General features: G+C 34.5%; 1 protein-coding gene across 1 annotated transcript in view; it reads left to right on the forward strand.

The window, feature by feature from the left end:
- The first annotated feature begins 7,137 nt into the window (after positions 1-7,137).
- The window catches only part of LOC127857999 (ubiquitin carboxyl-terminal hydrolase MINDY-3-like), a 33,725-nt gene continuing 25,767 nt past the window's right edge, over positions 7,138-15,095 (forward strand). The window contains exon 1 of the mRNA XM_052394833.1: positions 7,138-7,325. Within this exon, the coding sequence (XP_052250793.1) occupies positions 7,220-7,325 (106 nt within the window). The 5' untranslated portion in view covers positions 7,138-7,219. The remainder of the gene's footprint in view (positions 7,326-15,095) is intronic.

Here is a 15,095-nt window from a genome sequence, read left to right on the forward strand (position 1 = left end):
TTCCCATACAAAACGTAAGTGTACGGATTTGCGCTATTTTAGATTATAATAAAAATTATTGAATACATTGTGAAACCAAAATATTGTTTGTGCTGCAAATTCTCATAAATATTTCATTTATTATATACATCATATTATATAGATCGTTTTGTAAATAAAAATAAATTATTTTTTCGGAGTAAAATTATCATTTTATTATTTTAAAATATAATATTACCATTACAGAAGTATTATGTTTCTTTATCATATACATAAGATAACATATAAACACTTTGAATACATTTGAATAATAAGCTGGGATGCTACATGTAATGTGTAAAAGCATTTTTTTTTCAATTGCTTAAAGTGACACACTTTTAGATCTCAATTAAAAACAAGATGATCTCAATAAAATTCACAATCACGCGTGTTACTAGATACAGGCTCTTGACATTACAATGTGTTACTACAGGGCCCATTTAATAAAGTAGCATCGATCAATGATATGGTTTCTTTAATGACAATTTAATAAAAGGAATTCAACTGGGGTAAATTTGATCATTAATAGTACACAAATCTAATTCTTTTAATGAACACTCTGTTTAAGAACGTATATATTAATATTTGAATCATGCCTATAGCTGACTTTATATCATTTATGTTTTAATAGTTTTATATTTACATATCTATACTCTGTAAAAGAAACATTCACAGTTTTATGTCTGAACAAATTAAAACATAAATAAACATTACCTTATTGTAACATATGTCTTTTCCAAATGACGTGTATTACAACGAAACAACTGAAATGTAGCTTACAAACTTGTAGCAAAACCAGCTTTAAACAAGGCAAATCACGAGATTATGACATAAAGCAATGCTATTTAAGTATAATTATTAAATACGTGAATTAAAATATAAAAGTAATAAACTAAATATTTTGACATATTTTGGCACCTGTTTTACAAAGTGGTTCATTATTATGATACGTGTCAGGTGTTTTGTTTGTCAGACGTAAAGAAAACGACGATAAGAATTCAGGACATAGAACTAGAACATGTATTGTACATTCATGTGATGCACTATTCTAATTCGTAGAGAACTCACGTGCCTAGATGTTCACGAGTAACAATGTTAATTACGGTCAGCTATTTGTACGAAATGCAAAGATGGAGGTTGTAAAAACAATGCTGGCATCAATTAAAACAGTCTTGTGATAGTGCAAACTGTAATTGATTACCGACACAAATGCAACTATCGTTTAGACGTACACTTGACATGCCGGTATGTCACATACTTTAAATAAAATGGTAACTCAAAAGCAAGTGTCTATTACACGGTTTTGTGTTTATTATGAGTAGTACACTATGTTTTTGCTATTGTTTTTTTTTTTACAATATATTTCCTTTAGAGTTTGCGGCTATCGAATAAGTTAAAAAAGAATAGAAGACTGCAGCCGCAAGTTCAATGTCTTAACCAAACAGTGGTAACTTAATTTGCGCAATTCCGTTCTCCTGGTCTCTTCCGTTAACTTGTATTTCCCTTTATGCGTATTTATATATACTGGCACATCCAAATTCTACCAATAAGCAATTGAACAAGCATGCCATATGTGTAATTCGGAGTCTTTAAATACGTACTTATGTAAACAAGAACTAATAAAAAGCTTTTTTATTTCATATTTCTGATTCAATTTTGATTTTTATGTGACATGATTTTGTGAGCCGAATATAGGCTCCGCTTCAATTTAAATTAAAAGACAAACAAATACACTTGGAACACTTCATTTTCCCTTTGTATTAATGAAACTACTGTGCCAATGTTTTGCTCGTAACTTATTGATGTGTGATCTGTAAATTGTTTCCGTTCCATATAATAAAACTGTTATTTGTTTACATTATGTGATAAGCTTAAACATGATCACAGCTCACAGGTATACTACAGTTATTAAAATACTCGAAATATGCCTCTGGTTTGTTTCGAGGTGTCTGCTTTGGGTCATTAAATCTCGGTAGTGCTGGCGAATTTTCCGGGAATTTCATGATGTACATTACTGTGTACATGCACGAACCAACTATATACATTTATGGACTAAACATTGGAAAATAAACACTGTTGGCAAATAACCTCCTGTATGGCTTTCATATTGTATTCAAGCAATTTCCAGCAGTCTTACATAAGTTATTAAGAATGTAAAAAATAATATACTTAACAGTTATATACCTATATTATTCGAAAAATGTCCTTTTGGGCATCTGTAAGTGACACTGTCCCTTTAAATAACGTTGCAATGTCTGATACGCAAATGTCTACGTTAATCGTAAATGTTTGCAAGTTGTCACATAAAGATCCATTTTTTGTATGAGTTATTCTAAAATTCACAGCTGAAGTAGTTACCAGGTACATTTTTATTTCATTGCAGCCAAATCTGAATTTTCGTTCTATTTCTTATAATATACAAAGTGAAAGTACTCTTATGATTAAAAAATCTTTGTTTGAAAATACTAGTGCTCAGCGCAAACATGAACATTTATTCACACAAATAATCAAGTCTATGTTGTGAAAACTCATGTTTTTTCAAACTTGAATATCTCAAAACTGAGTTAAGATTTTGAGTTAAAATTTCACATGTAATCATTTGACTATATTCTGCGCAAGATAGCGATAAAATCATTCATACTAGACAATCGGGCGCTTTTGCACGTGGGTTAGGTGTGGTTTCATCTTTTGCACGTTGTATTGGTTAAACGCAATATGATTATATTTGGCCTGTTGCAGGCTACCTTCCCCACTAGCTAAAACATCCGATCGTCACGGTTGATTGATTTTATCATTGCTTGCACATACTGTAGTTTAATGATCAGTGATAACATATACACTTTAAAATCAAAATATTTACTCATAACCGACTCATAACATAGTAATAAAGTAATTAAAATTAACGTCTTATTATTAAATTATTAACGTCAGCAATATTCAGGCCTACGACCTTCTGTATCGTTTGCTTTCATTCGCTGCTTCTCTTTCCTTGGCCAATCAAAACAGTGTTACATCAACTATCGTTAGATGAAGCATTCAGGATCACAAGACAGAATTGACTGATAGGTGATGTGTGCTATGACATTTAAATATACTTAAGGAAGTATATGCTAGGACATATAAATATACTTAAGAGTACCCGGGGTACATGTAAGTAGTACCCGAGCCTATAATGACCAATCGAGCATTAATTATAGTTTCATTTTCAGGTATTTAGGCTCGATTGGTCGTTGTCGGCTCGGGTACTACTTACATGTACCCCGGGTACTCTTAAGTTTACTTACATGTACCCCGGGTACGGTAAATATACTAAAACGTACCGAGGAAATTTAACGCTAAATCGGTCGTTGTCGGCAATTTTTTTGAAATTAATTATTTTCACATGTATGTCAATTTTCTGTAAAATGGCCTCTATATTATCAAAACTCACACTCAAAAAGCATTTTATGCAGTTTTCAGGGGCGTAGGTAGCATTTTTTAGCTGTAGACCCGGATATGATACATAAAAAGGGGGGTTTCTGGGTCCTCCCCCTGAACATTTTTGAATCCTATAACGCCTGTGGTGGGGTGAGATTTAAAGCATATCTAGACAAATAATAAGAAAATAAAATATAAGACTTTGGCCTGTTTTCCTTTGATATTTTACTGTTTTATCTCAATGTCAGAGAACTTAATTTTACTGTATTGTCTTTATACCAGAGAACTAAATTTTAAAACAATATGGAACAGAGAAACATTTAAACGTTTAACATTCCACTTATTCACAAGTCAAACCATGGAAATTCTTTGTAATAATACTGTCTGCATGTTAATAACGGCACGTTTTTGTTCTGCATCAAGGGACCGAACCGACCCGGATTCAGTCAATAGATCGGGATACGGGGGCAAGTGGTCCATTTTAATTTTCCGAGGTCATAAACATAATTCGGAATGTTTTTTTTTAAAATCCAATGATAATCAATAACAACCTACTATAGTGTTGAAAGGGAGACAAGTAGATCTAAATGTAGATATGTGTAAACTTGTAACAGCAAGTCACGTGAAAAGAAGCGAGTTAGAATCTATGCACATAGAAAGAAGTAGAGTTGATAATTGGAAGATATGTCCTTTGAACACGACCAGAATCCATTGTCTGAGGATTATGTCAATATGAAATGCAGATTTCTAACACCTCACCTCCCTCAGGGTCAACATATAGCGTTTTTCGAAGTTGAAGCATATTTATTGTTTTCATGTTTCAAAAAATAATTGTAGGCCCGGGCGTGCTGTGCCTAATAGCAGCTACGCCCCTTGTTTTCTTTAAAATAGAAGTTTGTTTAAGATAAACAGTATCGTTTTACGGTTATCGGTAGCGCGTTTTACGCCATCGGATTTTGGGCGGGAATACAACTCGGGTACAGTCTAATATCGACCGGTATATTTACCGTAGCGTCAAAATAACTTGTTTCTTAAGTACCGGTAGTTGTAAATACTTGATCTCGCTCTTTGCGACATTTTTCCTTTAATATTTGATTTACTGGGGCATTACATGTGCTAACTATGTACATAGATCACATATTATTTTTTAATTGCATTCCCGTTGGACTTGCATAATAAACAGATTTCAAAACCTTGTGTGTTTAATTATTAATTCGTGAATAAAACCCGTGCGAGAAGTTCACGTACACAACAACTTAATAAATTTACCATTTAAAGGACATTAAAAGTCTTTAAAAATGAAATATTCTTGATTTTACGTTCAACGTGTGTCAGTGTGTTTAATTTAGTGTACCCGCAACGAAGAAAGGCTCCGGAAGTTGATATGAGCAAACGCATACGCAAATAAATCCTCTGTGTGTTGGTCACAACATACTTTTTTCCAATTCTTACGGAATTGAATGGAAAAAAAACTAAGTCAAACATATAGTCAACATGTTGAACATCGGGACCCCATAACCATCATTAAAAAAAAGGTTGTATGCTGAATGTACTTAAGAAACAAAAAAGTATGAAAAAGGATATTATGAGCAAAGTCTGACACGTTTTTTCAACGTTTTTTACGGCTTCTTGTTTGTTTGTTGTAACCCGCTTTCGCGCAAGTTTCCCGCTGTTGTCTCCAATCTTCAAACATATCAGCAATTTCCCTAATGAACATCAATACATTCCCTGCTAACAGATGTAGAACAGAATCAAATAATAAGTATTATGAAATGAAAGCATTCATCTCCCATTAAATCAAGATGCTTTTAAATACTGTAATTGCGCATCTCAATTGTTTAGTCTTCTAACTGTAAGTGAGTTCTTCTCATCAAATTCAACATATATCTGCAACGTGTGCATTTTTTTTTACCAATATACAAACTAAAATGTGTCAAACATGTGCCACGATAAGCCACAAACGCTTAAGTTTGTTCAGTGCTTACCGGTAGATTTTAGGGGGTAAATGAAGCAAAGACGAACCTCAATGATATTTATCTGTCAAATACCAACAAATGTATACATACTTGAATGAATAAAACATACATGATGTATAAAACGTATTGCTTTTTTAAGATAGGTTGTTCATATTTCATACATAAAAACTGCTGATAAAAATGAACCGTGCACATTTTTACTACAACTCGCCTATAGTAATTTCTTTTTAAACATGATTGCACTTAGATCGAGAAAAAGAATAACACAACAAGTCCGGATTTTTTACAGCAAGAATCAAGTGTATGATGGCCTGCTAGAACGGTCTATCAATAACCAATAACAGATAAGTTAAGTTCAAAGTAGATTATTTTCTTCTAAACAATATAAGAGAGTTCTTTATTCTTTTATTATTAATTTTGTATTAGTCAATTACATACTATTGCAAACTAGTGATGTATTTTGAATTCCAAATTAATAATAGTGATGGAGTTTGTGCGACACATCAAAAGACCCGACGCATATAAATAAGTTCATTTCATCTCAACTTAGAATGCAAAATATAGAACGTTTATAATGTTAATTTTAAGTTTTAATTATAACAAAACCCTTGATGTCAGTTTTAGGTAGCATTTATATACCTGATATCGAGAAGCACAGTGAGCGCTATCAAGATACTGGTCGGCTAGATCCCAAGGAAGATCGCTTGACAACAAATGTGAGGATCGTGTGCTTAGGTTCCTGAATCTTACACTTATAATAACTTTTGTTTGGATTTGTCTTGAAGTATTTCCCTCCATTTCGTCCGTACGTTTGAATAAAAAATTGCAGATGGCATTTAATTACGTGAGCATTAGCGCGTAATAGTGTTAGACTGTTTGAAATAGGAAAAATTTGATGATGTTAACACTAACAACACGTGTTACAATTTAAATACCTTTCCTCATCCTTACCAGCCCTTGCTCAAAACCTACACCAGACACATCACTTATTACTTATACTTTGCTACTTTCGATTTAATTGTAAGATTTACGGGAAAATTTTATCAGTAAAAATGCAGACAGCAGTTACGTAATAAATATTAACAATTATGGTATCAAAAAGCGTATGTACAACACACATAGTTTCACTGAAATATGTTTATCTATTTAGTTTCGAGTTGATCCCTTCATAGATTAGAAGGTAAGATGGAAAACATGATGCCGATTTCTACAAAGTCAACGCGCAATTTTTAAGTGAACCTTATATGGTTATTATAAGGAACATGTAGACTGATACTTTTAGTTTAAAACACGTCATTAAACGAATGCACTTACATACCTTCTATATTTTTAATGGTTATGAATAATTATGATAACGCAGAACGCACAATAAACAAAGAAAGTTACCACGTTGTAGGCTTTTAAATTATACTAAGTGAAAAATCCTGAGCTCCGACGACCTCCACATTGGTAGTCAGACACTATAGCCGCGTCACTAAAGATCTAGCCCAACAGCAAGGCTTTTGTTAGTGACCTTATTTCACTACAATACGTTAGATCAAAACGTATATATTGAATGCTCGTTTTAAAGAATTTCTATGAAAAGTGTTTCATTATTATTCCGAGTCCAATTGTTGATAATCAATAAACACACTTTTTTGTACATTACTAGCCTGAGAATACTAATTAACTTACATGAGTATACCGGTAGTGCAGGTTCGCCTCTTTATTGTCCGGTGTAGCTTTCTATTATTTCCAATGAAATCAATATGGCGGACTAATCAAAAGAAAAGTAGAAGTAGCTGTTGAATTTAACGTCGTTTACCAGTATGGCAGAAGTAAACGACCATATCAGTGATGAAACAATTGAAAGTGTTAAATCTGTTCTATGGGGAAATGATTTAAAAGACGAAGTCTTCTTGAGGTGGTCACAGGGTTGGTTAATTTTCTATTCTAAGTCTGAGTCTGACTGTTAAACAACTTCAACAGCAAAGTGAAAACATCATGATAATAGAATAATAAACTTAAACGTCTTTATACCACAGCATGAACACATTCAAAAAAGTCTTAATACTATGTATTTAATTATTCAAAGAAGCAATTCATTATGCTGCAGATTTTGAATCTTGAGTGAATAAAATTCTGAATTATAAGAGCAGTTTAAAACTGTTTATCATTTTTATGTGAAGTTTAATACTGTTTATCATTTTTATGTGAAACATGACAAACATTTTGTGTGACATATATTTTGCCAGTGTGGGACACAATGTCTATCCAGAAATTCAATGTCCCACAGGTAGTAAGGTGCACAGAAATGATTTGCTTCATGTGAAAAAGACTGTCCCTATATTTTTACTGCCAATGCTAACATTTTTATGATCGCAAATCTGAATCTTACTTTTTTGTCAAAATAAAATGCTTCATGTTAATTTTTAAAAATAAATATTTATTCACTCAACAGATGGAAATTAGTGTGGATTATTTTTAAATGGCATGTTATAAAAATTGCATCCTGAATAGTATTGTTCACAGGGTTGGCACCAATCTACCGCCCCCGGTTTTAACCGGCGGTTTTTACCGGTAAAAACCGCCCCGGTCAATACTCCCGAAGTTGCCATTACTGGTCAATACTGGTCGATTGAATTTTACCCCCAATTTTGATTAATATTCCATGCTTAATTAAAAAATATTGATAATATAAATTAAACAGACATGTTGCCAATAATGTCTTAAGCTATTAATACCCACTTTTTTATTCCTTTTCATGCAATTTGTAGGCCAATCTCTCAAATTTGGCAAATGAGTCAAAGTTGGTCAATTGGATTTTTCTGGTCGATCGAACTTTTTTTCGATTCTAATGAATTATGAATGTTCAGATAATTATGTGCTTGATTCAACATGAACCTGTCAATTACTGTGTATTAGTTGTTCCTCATGCCCCACTGTCCCCACAGTCTTCTCACCTATACAGGTTGAGGAACCCAAAACTGTCTGATAATAGGGCCTTAAATGGCACCTTTTTGACACGACCCTTACTTGTCATGTATTCTTGCCTAGATTTCTTTAAATACTTTTTAAACAAAATAGTGAAAAAAATATTTTATTTTCCATCGATATAAAAATAAAAAACATAATAAGAAATAATTACTAAAAGAAAAAAATAATTGAAAAGAAGAGTCTAGAGTAGACCCACAATTGGAAAACATTGTTTGTTGGCAAAATCAAGAACTTTGATTGCTTATTCATTTGAAGACCAATAGAACTTTTTAATATGAAAGGAAAAAAAACCTCTTAATACAGTAAGGAGACAAGTTAGAAGTAACTATTAAATTAATAGCAAGGTATCTCCTTTTGTGTGAGTGATATGAAATAGCCTAAGGGCAGATTTGCTTCATTTTCAATATCAGAGACATAACACTGCATGCATTTTATTACCAATTAAGGCTTAGGGTCCAGATTTATGACCCTAGAAAGCACAAGAATTCTCTTTGTCCAAATGCTTATCAAATCAGGGCTTTCCACAGGCCATTTAACGATCCCTCGCCGGGGTGCTTGAATTTCGAAATAAGAGTCCCCGGGGCGCTTGAAATTTTCCGATCAGTGTTTTATTCAGTAAAAGAAAGAAGAGATTGTAAAAAAAATCAAGGTTTCTCAATCAGTGTATCAATATTCCCTGTTTTAAAAGAGCACTCGGTACCTAATTTCACAAGTAATCGCCATAAACACCACATGGGGTAATGGATAATCCACTGATAAGAGAATAGCATGACGCGCGTATTGATTATTCTAGCCACATTACACAGTCATTTAAATGCTGACAAGGATCTATCTGGTAACTTTCCAGTCGTCAAACTGTGATGTTCACCCTCCAATCGGTTACGCGAATGCTTATGATGGCGGGGTTAACTATCGACCATTATTTTTGATTGACGTCGAGCACGAAGTAAGAGTTTATCGCAACTTGATTAGCAAGAAGTTGTACCATTTACGTAATATAAAACCGGTAATTAGTACAGTACTGTACATTAAAAACGGTTTCGGGCTTCATCATCACACCTTTTTACTGTAAACATGTGTTACCTATGACTCAAAATTAATACGAGAAATTAATTGCAAGTGGTAAACAATTAATTACTTATAGCGAGTAAGTTGTGCAAAAGACTCCTGGTTACAATTATGCGATAACAATTTAATTCCAGTACATGTATATTTCATCATGTCCATTTATTGAACTGATTCACCTTGTTTTTCTGACATTTATTCGACACGTAATGCGCTTTAACCAATTTTCATTGAATTAATTACGCACACTTGTAAATGTTTCGTCCGATAATCGATACTTAGAAGACTGATGATGGCAACCGGCCGTAATCCTCGTGGACAACGTGAATTTCATGCATAATTCCGTCAAAACATTTATTCGACTCGTAAAGTGTTTAAACAAATTATCGTTGAATTCATAACGCAACTGTTAATATTTGTTGAAATCTCAAATGGGAATAATTAAATTTGTAATCTGAAACCCATTCCCGTAAGTCGATGTTAACGCGTTTTTAATCCGAAACACACTTCCGAATGTAATAATGTTACCGCAACGTTAAAATATTTTTGCTTCAAATTAGCAGTGCAAATTTATTTTGTGTTGAATCTTGTTCTCAATAAAAAAGAGCGCGAAAATTATGCAGCATGTACAACGTCGCGTCATTTGCATAGAAGCGTGCGTGTATTGAGCGTTTTAACAAGCACACTACACGTCAGGGGATTGACGCATGTTCAGAGGCAATATTTCATCAAATCTAGTCACTTAAAATTTATTTGATACTATAGAAAAATGGCAAGGTTTGTGTTAAAGAAATAATTGAGAGCTTTTATCGTAAATATTTACCAGAAAGTGATTTATAAAAACGGAATAAACGGGATTATCGGGTAATAAATAGAAACTTGAAAAGTAGTAAGTATACAGTAATAGAGTCGGGTTGAAACGGATGTATTGGGGAATCGTTCGAGTCGGGATTTTACTATCTGTGCGGGAAAGTTTTAAAACAATTAAACAATATAAAAAATTATCTATTTTTTTAACGACTGGGGGATTTTCTTGAAGAGTAATAGCACACCAAATGACATCTTTTGACACTGTTTTTCTTTGAGTTTTAACGCACCACAGAACGTGAATTGACACGTTAAATTAAAAAAAAAATCAACGTCGGCCGAAAAAGTTTATCAATTACAGAATAATGATTGATATAGTATAGAATAACTAATAATAAAGTCTTCCTTTGTGATGTTTAAATGCTGCAATTTTCAATTGACCAGTATTGACCGGTTTTAACCGGGTATTGACCACCAGCCCGGTCAATACTCAATTGACCGGTCAATATGCCAACCCTGATTGTTCACATTTCATTTACAAATTCCAGCAACAAATAAACAGTTGTTTTTTTTAAACTCCTTTGTCCCAATCAAATGTGGGGCATAAAGTATTTCTGAGGATTTTGCAGCGGCTTATTTATAGCATACTGTGTCTCTCCAAAGGCATGATTGTTTGCATCTGGATTACTGTCCGCATTTCCATTTAAGCTGGGTTCCCACTGCCGATCAATCAACTTGATTAAGCCCGACCAAGCGGTCGGGTACTGGTCTGGTTTGGTCGGCATGAGTGGTCGGGGGTGGTCAGGTAGGTCGCCATTGGTCGGGCTTTCTACCCGATATTTTTTAACATGTCAAAAACTATCGAGTAGCGGTCGAGTAGGAAATGGATCGAGAAGCGCTCGGGAAGTCGTCATGTATTAGTCGAGTAGAAGATCGAGTTGATCGTGAAGCAATCGTGTCGCGATCGGATTGACATCTTTGACACGATCTTTACCCGATCCGCTCGACCTCTACCCGAGTTATTTTAGATTGCAACACGATCCACTCGACCTCTATTCAATATGATGTACAGATTTACTAGACTGCTACCCGACGGCTACTCGACCGTACACGATCACTTCCCAATTGCTGTTCGACCATACACGAGCTCATGTCACTTAAACAAAACTCATGTGCAAAACGTCGTGTTTATCTCTCACAACCTTCTTAGAATCGGACGAGTAAACATCCAAAGATGCCAAGAAAGGGCAACAAGGCGACTGATACTGCTAAAACTAGTAAAACTAGTGGTAATTGTACAGTCGCTGAGACTGAAGTAACTGTATCCTCACAGGAAGAGAGGAATGATCCACCTACACATCCAATTGAGCTTGTGGAAGAACACCCTTATTTTCCCGACAATGAGGTACCAAAATGTTGTTGTTTTTTTTTCACTTTCTCTACGATTCAATACAAAAAAATTGAAATAACACTAATTTTGTTTACTAAGTAATTCAAAAGTTATTGTCTTACATTTATTTATACTGTTAAACGGTTTGTCATTTACAAATGCATTCATACAGTTAGTATATTGCTGTATTTGTTTGACAGTTTAGGCTCAAAGGGCCTTTTTTACAAAATAACATTAATGGCAATTATCATTGATATTCATAAGTGTTCTTTTCAATTTGGCAGACTGAATTCAAACCCCGGAAAACATTACAACGTACACTCACTCAAGGCGAAGAGGATGACCTTGTTGCGTGGCTGCGAGAGAACTCGTTCCTGTTTGACAAGTCATACGCAGGGTTTAAGTACAAGGAGAAGAAAAACAGTACATGGGCCGCGAAGGAGGCTGAGTTGGGCCTTATACCTGGTGACCTGTCTACAATATTTGACCCAAATATGTGGACACAGTACTCAAAGCTCATCAAGGTTGCCAACAAATCGGGATCTGGTGCTGCACAGCGCACAGCAAGGCAACAGCAGCTTTTGGACAGCTTTGACTTCCTGTTTCAATACACAACCGTTCGTGACTTTGTACAAATGTAGTACGACCATCACGATCTGATCATGTGAAGATCTGGTGGCGATCAAGCTGAGGTCCACTTGGTCGAGCTGTGATCGTATAGGGCTCGCGTATATGTCGAGATGATCGAGCAGAAATCGGAAAGATGGTTGAGTGGACATCAAGAATGAGTCGTGTGGGGGTCATGTTATATCGACAAGAGGTCGAAAAGAAGTCGTGTATACCCTTTTTAGTCGAGCTTGGTCGGGTTTGGTCGGGAAATTTCGGTGATCGGGATGATCGAGTTGATCGGATCGGCAGTGGGAATCCACCTTTAGTTCCAACTACATGTATTTGTCAAGCAACATTTGCATGGTTTGCATCTTCCCCTCTGCAGTTCTCCAGCAAGGATTTGAAAAGGGCTGGGGGGCTATTTTGTCAAAAGGGCACTTTCAAGTTTCAACACGCAGAATTTTGTAAAAAGGGCACTGTCGAGTGTGCGGTAGTATCTGGAATACTCACTGTTGCATATTAATTTTTATGTTATTAATAATTGTTAGAATATATTATTCCCATTATTATTAAACCATGCAAATAAAATGTCTACAATGAGGAGTAAATTTATTACAATGTTATAAGAGATTTATAAATTATGATATCATATGCAAAAAAAAAAAAAAATCTTTTTTTTTTATAAATAAAAGGGCAGGGCGGGGCCTCTGAAGGGCAGGTTGTGGCGCCCTTCCATTTAGGCCTAGCTGGAGCTCTGTCTATGCTTCCATCTTGGTATCTGTTGACGTTGTTTCCGTTGGCATTGTGGCCTGCCATGCACATGAACCAAAACCCTACACTTTCTTAAATAAGAGTTATTGCCCTTTGTTTTTTTATGATGTAATTTTTCAGGGCTATATCTCAGATACCATACAAGACTTCAACATGAAACTTTATGGGTGTATTGCTATCAATGAGGAGAAGTGCAATGCACTAGAACCATAACCCTACACTTTCTTAAATAAGAGTTATTACCCTTTGTTGGTTTTGTATTGTGTAACTTTTCAGGGTTATATCTCAGACATGCTACAAGATTTCAATATGAAACTGCATGAGTGTTTAGATATCAGTGAGAAAAATTGCAATTCATAAAATTAATTACCCTACACTTAAATACTTTTGAAGGATTATACCATATATGAAGGAATTTGCACCCATCCATTAACAAACTTTATTTTGCAGGGGGATTTCAACGAATTTGCTTGTCTCTGTGTACTTTCTGTCTTGAGGCAGTTACATGTGCAGGGCTCGTCCGTGAGGGCCTTGTGGGCGATAACTTCCCCGGGGACATAATAATGTCGCCCTAAAATTACATGAAGGAGATGTGGACTTCGCCTTCTTTTTTTTACAACATCGTCAGTTTTTTTCTCAACTTTTCCATCTAAAAATTCTATATTTTCACATGTCATATATAGTCATCCATGATGCTTGTTATGTTATCAGTTTATTGTCACAGGAAACAATCGACTGCTGTAAAAGCTTATCCAGGCAACTAGCATACATGGGCATTCACTACAAACAATAAAGGCTTAGATCAAACGATGAAAGAGAGTGACATTTCGCTGACAGTTTTGATAGTTCTCTGTTCTGCAAGCACAATTAGTACACGTACATTAACATCGATAGTAACCAATGAGAACGCGCACATTGTATATACATATGCAGTAGTTTACCTAAGCGATGAAATGACGTCGTTATAGACATGTATTTATGCACAAAAAAGTTTACACGCGCAACACATTCCAAACAGTAAATAGGAATACGATTTATTCTAGTATGTTCTACTGTTAACTTGTTTTGTGTTTCAAAACTCTTAAACACTAATTATCCAGTCGTTTTGTCAGACATTAATTCATAACCATTTAAACGGAAACTAACTCACCTGTGAATAGTGCTAATTTCCATGATTTTATAAATCCATACGTAAACGACTCCTATATCCCGCTTAGTGTTTTATGTAAGTAAATGCATACAAATAAAAAATATTGGTCAAAATATAGTGATCAACTGAATCAAAACACTTGAACTCGGAAAACAAAATGTTAACATTCTATCTAATATGTTCATTGTTCACATTGGTTCTTATTAAACAAGACACGTGGGCCAGTAACGAATGCGAATAATCGTGTCGGTATCGACGTAGTGCACACAATCCAATACACCCTCGCTTTCCATGCGGATAACGTGACGTTTGTACATGTCCAGCATAATTTTTGCGCGCTTTTAATCAGGGCCTTGGGTCAACACATTATACATGAACACGGTTTATTTGAAGCATGAATGTTTTTTTTACGTCGTGTTAACATTAAAATTGGAAGTGTGTTTCGATAGAAAATTTATTTATGCATGAAATGCTCAATATCCATGAGGACTACACCTGCTTTTCATCATCAGTCTTAAGTAACTGGCCATGATTTTTTTGTGGATGAATATACCCATAGGGACCGATTGGTGTGGTTTATTTAAGCCTGTATGTGACAGATGGCATGAGCACAGCTGGCATTTTGTCTGCTAATTAAAATTACAGTAGTAAAATGAGATTCCTAATTGGACGCAAGCTCTACAATATGTAATGATCATGTACATTATAGTGTATATAGGGTGTTGGATTGTCATGACAATATTAAAGTACTGTTTATTTTATGATGCACATGGAAATCACAGGTTTTATTTGTATGAATTGATTTATGTGACTTAATATGTAAGGATTTATTGAATTTGAAAATATTATTTGTTTGTCATTGATGATGATAGGCTTGGTGTAATGAGGGGTATAAAACAAGTGAAAATTTTATTAA

This window comes from Dreissena polymorpha, chromosome 14 (genome assembly GCF_020536995.1).
Source record: "Dreissena polymorpha isolate Duluth1 chromosome 14, UMN_Dpol_1.0, whole genome shotgun sequence".
Lineage (NCBI taxonomy): Eukaryota > Metazoa > Mollusca > Bivalvia > Myida > Dreissenidae > Dreissena > Dreissena polymorpha.